General features: G+C 35.6%; 1 protein-coding gene across 1 annotated transcript; it reads right to left on the bottom strand.

The window, feature by feature from the left end:
* Positions 1-256: 256 nt before the first annotated feature.
* On the bottom strand, positions 257-4,944 carry LOC130730637 (calcium-dependent protein kinase 32-like). The gene is made up of 8 exons (XM_057582694.1): positions 4,072-4,944; positions 3,341-3,464; positions 3,082-3,225; positions 2,281-2,433; positions 2,006-2,121; positions 1,719-1,886; positions 1,089-1,319; positions 257-727 (listed from the first exon to the last, which is right to left on the bottom strand). Exons 1-8 carry the CDS (start codon positions 4,585-4,587, stop codon positions 572-574), a joined length of 1,608 nt encoding a protein of 535 aa, XP_057438677.1. The 5' UTR covers positions 4,588-4,944; the 3' UTR covers positions 257-571.
* Between the last annotated feature and the right edge of the window lie 4,729 nt (positions 4,945-9,673).

Below are 9,673 nucleotides of genomic sequence, written 5' to 3'. Positions count from 1 at the left end.
TCTGTTTCAAAAAATATCTAAACAATAGAAAAAGATTGTCTTAGTCCATTCTGTTTCATAATATTTTATTTCGTTTCATCCCGTTCCATCAATTTAGACATAACCAATAACCAATTATGTCAGAATGTGGGCTGCTGTAAACAGTTAAAAATACCTTTAGATTTTAGAAGTTATTGATGGGCTCTTAGGCCCTATTAGAAGTTATTGATGGGCTCTTAGGCCCTATCATTGCAGTTTAGACCTTCCCAAACAAAAATAGAAAATAACCAAAGGTTTTACTAAGAATGCCAGATTACATAATAAAGCATGACAATTAAGAAATATTTACAGCCACAAATGAAGACTTTGTCCACTCCCTCCCAACCCTCTCCTGTCTCCTACCACAACATCAACAAACTAGGAAAAAAATTCCAAACCACATAGATATCACCATTGGGGCCAATATCCTATTTTTTTGTCATTTGGGAAAAGAATCACAATAAAGAGCAGGTTAAAAATAAAAAATAAGACTTCTTTATCATATTTTCCTTTTCCAAAGTAAAACTTGACATAGCTAAAGTGTCATCTACCGTCATTGTTTTTCATTGTTTACTTGCAATGATCCGTCCCTCATCAATGACAGGCTGAGACTGGTAAACCTCTCTCTTGAATATTGTCTTGATGCTTTTCTCCAATCTGTGCCAGCCTTCATCATTGTTGCAAATTCCTCATAACTTATCTTCCCATCCTGCAATTTCATGGGAACAAGATCAAATGGTGCAGTAAAATTATAACAAGTATTACTTATTTAAAATTCACACTGAGATCACTATGCAGAGCACCATATGTGCAAAACACCAGACGATAGGACATTGAGGGTGTTAAAGAATGCAGAAATGACTGATAAATACAAATTTTTAAGGTATCCTCTGAAGCATAAAAAACATAACACTAAGGATTGCACCAAAAATAAAGAATGCGGCAAAGTTGTTAAATTTCTCTGCATGTTGAATTAAACAAGATGGCAGAAATATGCTTTTTTAAGTATAGCAGTAGAAAATTGAAATATATAAAAAGAATATTGATCTACAAAGAGAAAATAGACTGACCTTATCTGTGTCCACATCATGCATAATTGCACTGATGACTTCTTCACTGTTTGTCTCAACTTCATCAGATAAGGCATCACGCAGCTCCTCAATCTCAATATACCCACTTTGGTTCGCATCAAAAAATTTGAAGGCTTTGATAAGGTGCTCATCATTTCCCATCTTTCTTAGATGAACAGAAATGGCAACAAACTCTCCATAATTTAGGTACCCATCTCTGTCAACATCACCCTGTAAAAGCAGCCCCAAAAGGTAAGAAGTTGAAGAAAACCTTCAAAGAACATATATGTTATAATTTAACAGAAATTGTTATGGTACATCCAACCGGCACTTTTTATTAGGAAGTTTAATTTGAGGAAGGGGAAATGGCACTAGAAGCAGAATAAAGAAACCCAGATTCTGGCAATTTATTAGTTCAAATATGCCTACTTAAAAAACCTGCTAGTGTTTATGAACTAACTACTACAGTTATACTAGAAAGATTAACAAAGTTTTAGTTTGAGATGTTGCAAGTAAATATGCTGGACAAATTTAAGACCTCAAATTTTGACGAAGGTAAGTTTTCAAGCATCATATGTGGAGAAAATATTCCAGATAAAGGGATATAGTAAATAGTAATGTAATACTCACAGCTTCCATAAGAATTTGGAGATCTGCATCAGGAACTTGATGGCCTAGTTTCAATAACCCTGCTCGCAGTTCATCAATGTTAATCTTGCCTCGGTTAGCTGTATCCATTCCCTGGAATCCCTCTCTTAGACCAGCAGCTTCTTCTACTGTCAAGTGCTCGGCAATCACCTGTTCACATGAAATGTCCATTGTCAGAAAAAACGAATGACTCATGAATTAAATGTTAAATGGATTAGCATTTCAGGGATGATTCCCAAGGGATATTCAAGTATTGTTGAGAACATTACCCTCAGAGCTCTCTTCTTAAGCTTGTTCATCACGGAAAATTGCTTCAGCCTTGCTTTAACGGTTTCTCCTAAAGAAACATTGGGAGCTTTCTTTGCATGAACTAACCATGGATGATCTGCATTTTGCAAACAAGTAACATTACAATCCTCATATTTCATATTTTTATGAATTTCAAAGAAAATAAACTATAAATATACTGAGCAGAAAATGTTCCACACACAATCTATGTTTATATTTGTCTCTCAAAAGGCATTGTATATGAATTGCATGTTACCTAACACTTCCTGTGCAGTAAGCCGCCGCTTAGGATCAGGATTTAACATCTTCTTCACAAGGTCTTTTGCATTATCAGAAACTTTAGGCCATGGATCCCTTTTGAAATCAACAACTGATCGTATAATTGCTTGTGCAACTCCTTGTTCAGTTTCTTCATTTTACAAGAGGAGACAAGATTTAGAAAATTAAAGTAATCAAAGAAAAAACCAATAAGAAACAGGAATATATAACACGTGATAGTGATATCATACATAAGAATGAAACATCTTTACCCACAAGTCAGAGATTGTTTAAGATGAATAAGAACTTGAATAAATCTTGTACATAAAAAACGGAAAGAAAAAAAATGATGAATTTTTTGAAGATAAAGATACAACTTGACTGCAAGTTAAGCACCCAAAAATGCAATTAGTCATCTAAGCATATCATATTTGCATGATAGAAAATGCAAATGGAATCCAAGTTAAGCACCCAAAGAAAAAAACCGAATCCTAGATCACAACTCAATAAGAAAGTTTAATTGACCAAGATATAACTTCCATCGTTTTGTCTTATATTGTCGAGGATGCCATGGACCAGAGGAAAATATTAATTTAGTAACTAAAAAGCCACTTCTCTAATGAATGTTCACTGAAATAAAAATTCAAAGACATTTTTATTTTTCCTCCAAGAATTTCCATTGCTATTATAAGCATATATTACATCAGTGATTAGATGCATGAACTCCACAGACCATAGTGACCTAAAAGTGGACCACTTAAGATCCTGATGAAAATCTGAGAAACACCACAAAACTAACCTGCCCAAAATGGTGGGACACCACAAAGTAAGATGTATAGAATCACTCCAGCACTCCAGATATCTACTTCTGGGCCATAATGTCGCCTTAATACCTCAGGAGCCATGTAATATGGACTTCCAACTATCTCATTAAATGTTTCCCCTGCAAAAAAAAAACAAACTTTCAGCTAACTGCAAACTGATGGAAGTAGCAGCATGATAAAAATCAAGCAGCAACGTTTGCATTCGACGCGTAGCCAAAAGCCCAAAAACATTACCTGGTTTAAAAAACACTGACAATCCAAAATCTATAGCTTTGAGAGCTGCTGTTTCCTTCTTATTAGCAAACAAAAAGTTCTCAGGCTTGAGATCCCTATGCATCACTCCGTGTTTGTGGCACATCTGAAACACAACAAATTCCAACACAATCATGACAAAATCCTAATTTTACAATAGATCAAAAACCCAGATCATGACTAAGTATACCAGTGCAAATAAAGAGCAAACAAAGAACCCCCATCCCCTCAGCATACAAGCTGAAAAACACAGCCAAACTTGCTCACTTCAAAGACCATGTTCCCAGTTAATACAGCCAACAAGATGCATTTATAACTCATAAATAACAATCTATTCACACAAGACAAAGAAGAAAAAAACTAGCTACATAAAACAGCTCTTTAACACAAGATACCAAAGTAAATCCCATTAATCACCACAGCAAAACAACCCAGACAAAGAAAAAACTTCATATGAAAGAAAATTGCTAAGTAATTAAATTAGCTGACAACACTGAAAAGATCATCATTATCTTGCAAACAATTATTCTCCATCTAGTTATGATAGCAAAAAATAAGTCAACAAAGATTAAATTTAATTGAACTTGTTTCATAATCAAATTAATTAACCCTAACCAAAACCTTGATGATGAAATGAATAACAATCCAAAGTTCCAAACAAAGCATGCACAGAAACAGATCAAGAACCGCCAGATCTCAACAGCGAAACATACCTGAACGACTTCAACAATCGTTTTGGTAACAGCAGCGGCGGCGCGTTCGGTATAGTGTCCACGCGCCACGATGCGATCAAAGAGCTCACCGCCCTCACAGAGCTCCATGACAAGGTGAACGGCATTGTCATCCTCATACGTATCCTTAAGCCACACGATGTTCGGATGCCTGGGAAGATGGCGCATGATCTCCACCTCCCTCCTCACATCTTCAATATCGATGGCGGTTCTCAGCTTCTTCTTCGAAATCGACTTGCAGGCATACTCCTCACCGTTCTCCTTATCCGTGCAGAGATACGTTATACCGAACTCTCCTCTCCCGAGCTCGCGGCCGAGAGCGTATTTTTCCTCGATCTCGCTCCCGGTAGGGTCGCTGAGCACGGCGAGCTTGGAACCGCCGTTGTTGGCGACATAGTCGACCGCGAAGGGGTTCTCCTTCTTCCCCTTCTTCTCTTTCTTGTTGTTGGTTCTTACCTCCTCGCCGGTAACCGTTGGCGTCGCGCAGCAGTTTCCCATGAAGCGGCGGCGAGGTTACGGTTACGGTTACGGTGGTGGTGGTGGTGGTGGTGAAACGTGAGATCGGGGGTTGAAAATTGGATCTGAAGAAATTGAGGGGTTTTTTTGAAAAGTGGTGTAGTTGAAGAGAGAAATGAGAAATTGGGTGATTTAAGAAGAAGGGTTTTTGGATTTAACGCGTGTTTGGGAGGAAGGAAATGGGAAATGGGTGAGAGGGTCAAAACTCAAGCTGGTTTCGCAGAGACTTCGCCCATCGTCGCCGTCGTCTCTCTCTCTCTCTCTCTATCTCTATCTATCTTTGTTTTTCTCTCTCTCTCTTTCTTGTTTTTTGTTTATTTTGGCAGCTCAATGATGCTGTTTGTCCAAAGATCACAGTTCTTTTCTATCTATCTATGATTGATTTTTTTCCTCTTTAAGTCTTAACAAATTAATTCTAACAACCGATAACAGTCAGATTAATCTATCGTCTCACAAGCACTGCACTAGGGCGAGAGTTGGCAAATAGGTTATTTTGTTCACAAAAGTGATGAGCCGATTCATCAACCAATTGCTTATGAAATGAAGTCATGTACAATTACGGCTGTGTTTGACTTTCTATTTGAGACATTGGAATTCGAGATCACACATTCCAATGTCTCAAACATGGAAGGGTGTGTTTGAATATCAGTTGAGGTCAACTTGAAAGCATTTTTAACCCAACACGAAACCTAGAAGTTACTTTTACATTCGTAAATTTGAATTTGTGGTTTTCAGTTGAAATTATCTTGGAACGCGTGTGAACTGAAAACCAAACACACACGAAGAGGCTTTTAACCTTCGTTGAGCGAAAACACTTTCAAACTGAAGACCAAACAGACACTACCTCAATCAATTTGGCTATCTTTTTTTTCTCTAAATTATTCACGACTAACCGTGATGAGATTAATCTTTCGAGCATCAAACATCACGTTAAGAAAATGTGGACATATGATTGTCTAGAAATCCTTGATTATCTATGATTGATTTGAGAGTTTTTGAATTTTTTTAAATTTCTAATCGGGTTTTTATTTTTGTTATCTGATGAGTTGAGATGAGATAGTAATGATTAAAGTGTTTCTCAATGACATGATCACATGAGTTTTCATTGACTCTCTCAGCCCTCTTTTGTGCGGTGTAATTACGGTTGTGCCATTCTGGAAGAAGAAAACTGGTCAACAAACTCGCCGTTCAGGTTCAGCCAATGGCCATTGATATCACTTTCCTGAAAAGTTGAATTTTATTTCTTTTTTGTAGAAAAAAAATATGACCAAATGCTATTGATGAATGTCAAGTGGGCTGGACCGGCTTAGTTAGGGGGTTTCTTGTCATTTGCTATGATAATTATTAGTAATTGATAATGATAGTAGTAATTTTTAGGATACGTTTGTTTATTAAAAATATTAATGTGTTTGTGACTTTGTTCACCAAATTATAAAAATGTAAAATTTTGTAAAGTGTGTTTTGACATTAGCTCACTGAAATGTGAATGAATTTTTATCTTAGTCCATGAGGTGTGTTTTGTACGGTTGTTAGGTTTCTAATAGAGAAATAGATGAAAAAAATTGTGAAAATAAAATAGAAGACCAATGTGAGTATATCAAATTAAAAAAAAATTAAGATGATAATTAGAGTGCAATACTTACTATAGTGTTATAGTCAATGTACGTAACGATGGGTGATTACGATTGAAAAAGTCAAGTTAGTTAGACTGTTAGCGCTCCAGAGTCTATACAACTAAGTATGATTAAATTTATTCACTTAAACCTCCTCCCTATTTATCTTGAAATTATAAACAGTTATGAGCTTATAGGCTAGGTTGCGTTAGAATTTCATGTGTTTTTTATGTAACAACTTAATTTTTTTTATAATTGGTAAAACCTCTAAACAAAGTTGAATTTCTTTACGTGGTAAGTGAGTGAGCTCGGGCATTATTCGATAATTTAATTAATCTTTAAAAATAATTGGTTTAGGAGTGGTTGCTTCAAAAATTCAACTATTTTTCGCACTGTACAATAGTAAAAAAGATGTGGGTTGTGAAGTGATCACACATGTGGATTAATCTTTTCAACTAATAAACTCCTTTCTTACACTGTCAATATTTGATTTTGGGATTTCATTTAGAAAAAGATTTTGAGACATATAAAAAATATTGATAATTTTTATATCAACGGGCAATAATTGGCCTCCATTTATAGAAACTTGTTTTTTTTGTTTTATAAACTTGTTTGAAAACAAAAGTCCTTAATGAGTGTAAAAACTTAAAACTTAAGGGTTGTCTAAATGACTCATGTGAGTTAGTAATCCATAACTCAATTGATTAATAAGATTTTTTATAAATAAGTTAATAAATAAAATGTAGAAATTCTAACTCACTTATATCTTCAATGTGATTCGACGATGAATTATTTAACTCAAATTTTCTCATAAATCATTTAGATAACCCCTAAAACTAAAAACTCCTTGCCTACGTATTTCGAAATAATTTATGGTTGTTATATCATTCATGTGGAAAAATTTTATTTTACTTTTTAAATGAACCAACAATAAATTAAGAAGTTGGCATCGAGGCCAAATTATCAGCGCATACAAAAGTCACGATCCTTGTAGGACTGTCTTCCACCCAAACAGAAAACCAAGTTGCTCCGGCCCTCCCAAATGACATACAACATCATGAGAAACAGCTCCATTGAAAATCGTATTTCTCATAAAAATGATAAAGAGCCTTAAAAAAGAAGAACGTCAAGGTAAAGGAGAAAGATCAAAGATGGCTAGAAAAAAAAAATGAAGACCTCAAATATACAAATCCAAAGTTTGTGGGGATGTATCAGTCAAACTCGACAATTTTGACTCCCAATATTAAAATAAGATTGAAACTGAAAGGTGGTGCTGGCTTTGGTCAAACACACAAAATTGTAGTACTTATTACATGTTATAGCACACCACTCCTATCACAATACTTTTCATATTATACATGTAGTAATAGCACACCAAATATTTTTCTTATTACTAATTCGGACTTCTGAAAAGGCTAAACCGAATATATAAATAAACAAAATTCAAGCACTAAGTTTGGAAAATAGACCAAACACTGTGTAGTAATTTACAAACTTCAGAATTTCGTGATTTCATTCTTGAGAAATATTGGTAAAGCGTTTTTAGACAATTTTCTAAATTTTTGGATGTCATTAAACAAATGGATAAAACTTACTTTTGGTACATTTTGTCCCAAGCAAATTCCTATGTGGATTCCTAGCCTGCAATAAAAAAGTGGGTTACTGGTTTAGTTAGTCACATGAAATGTTTTGCAACACTTCATTGTTTGATCACATTGTATACAGAATGGACATTCAATAGGAGCATATGTTGCGACCGTTGGTTGGGTACTAACTCCAAACACAGATGTATGTCATTTTCCTCTGCTATACATGTGGTTTCATTTAAACCAGAAAACGTAAGTCCAAATAAAAGTAGTTAGATTCATGTAATGAAGGGATCGGTTTTCCATTTATATATCTTGGTACCAAACAATTTGACTTTTAAGTGCCCAAAATTTGACATTTTAGTGTCAGTTCGAACAAAATTGTTCCAACCACTACCAGAAAAATAGGGTTTTTCGGCGGATAATCTGCAGCAGTTCTAAAGAAACCGTTGCAAAATATCAAATTGAGGTGTTTTTTTGCGTCGGTAAGAGCAATTGATGTAGAATACTAACAGACAGCGGCAATATTTATCTTTGGAGGCGGTTTTTTACATTAGTTAAGGCGGGTCCTTTAGCAGCAACTAACGTCTTGAAATGGTAAACAAATTAAGAAATTAGTGAAAGATCGAGTTTAATTCTTTCTTGTACTTTTTGCTAAAACCTAAACTTATTCTTTGTGTACTGTCTTTAGGAATCCTAAACTCGCTCCCCACTCAGGCTAAACTTCGCTACAATTGAGTATGGCTTTGAGAAAACCATATGTTATTCATGGTATATCTTGCACGATCCCCTTCACGCACTACTCATTGAGCTTCTTCCTAGCAAAGTATAACATTAAAACGGACTTCTTGAGATAGAAGATGGCGCAGGATATCCCTTCATTAATACACACACACATAACGACTTTCTCGGCCAAGGATTCAGAAGTATTGATCCATTGGCGATGAAGAGAAAGGTTTCGATGGCATGGAAGATGTCGTGCTTCTCGATGGATTCGTTGATGTACAAAATCTTAAAGAGGAGTGTTCATCTTGGAGTGGATGTTCTCGATGGTGATCTAGAAGATGAAGAAGGCACGAACCTCAGCGAGCTTGTGGGCCTCCTTCATGAACCTCCCGGTGATGAAGTGGCGCTCTCCCTTGGTGAGGGAGTCCCAGTCGTAGAGGTCCTGGGAGAGACTTTGAGTGGTAGTTATTCCAACGGTTGGCCAAAATCAACGCAAATTGATCCCACAACACTTAAAACTGCAACATTTTGCCAACACTGGGAACATACATTTTGCAGCGGTCTAAACCAGCATTAATTGCTAAAATAACCCCTGCAAAATGTTGCTTTGTTTGTCGTGAGAGGAGGATACACATGGTTTGAAAAAAAGTACACACTATGTTGCCTATTTCTAATGGTACATAGCAGAGATAAGTACATGTAACTAAGTGCATGTCAGATACACAGTGAAAAACTACATGAATGCAAAATTGGATGGATAATCATACAAATTAAGAAAAAATGTTTTTGTTTACCATAATTTTGGTTCGTCATAATTCTTCAACATGTATTCAAACATGCACCAAGCCTCTTAGGAGCATATTTTATCTCTTAGCTAGCTTCTTGTTAGTGTTTCTCTTCTAGCTCCTACATGTGCCAACTTCACAAATCAGTGAAATTAATTCTTTTGGTTATTCACTGAATCGGTCCTCAACAAAATGAATGACCTAATTTAATTTGGAAGCACCTTGTTTCAAATAGATACTACTACTTGTAGTTGATAAGATTCGCTACTATTATCTCCTCCACCACCATATATGTTAAACGAGATTCTTGTGCTGTGTTGTATTGAGCCAAGTCAATAGCGGCATGTATATAAATTAA

Source organism: Lotus japonicus, chromosome 1 (genome assembly GCF_012489685.1).
Source record: "Lotus japonicus ecotype B-129 chromosome 1, LjGifu_v1.2".
NCBI lineage: Eukaryota > Viridiplantae > Streptophyta > Magnoliopsida > Fabales > Fabaceae > Lotus > Lotus japonicus.
The sequence above is the reverse complement of the archived record's forward strand: the minus strand, read 5'-3'. Positions and strand labels throughout refer to the sequence as shown.

What these genes read in the sequence shown, in the direction of transcription:
- LOC130730637 (XM_057582694.1), bottom strand. Translation starts at nt 4,587, where the DNA reads ATGGGAAACTGCTGCGCGACGCCAACGGTTACCGGCGAGGAGGTAAGA. An exon ending in CGATTGTTGAAGTCGTTCAG is followed by an intron (nt 3,465 to 4,071) that starts GTATGTTTCGCT and finishes GTTGTGTTTCAG; the next exon opens with ATGTGCCACAAACACGGAGT. An exon ending in TGTCCCACCATTTTGGGCAG is followed by an intron (nt 2,434 to 3,081) that starts GTTAGTTTTGTG and finishes TGTAAAATGAAG; the next exon opens with AAACTGAACAAGGAGTTGCA.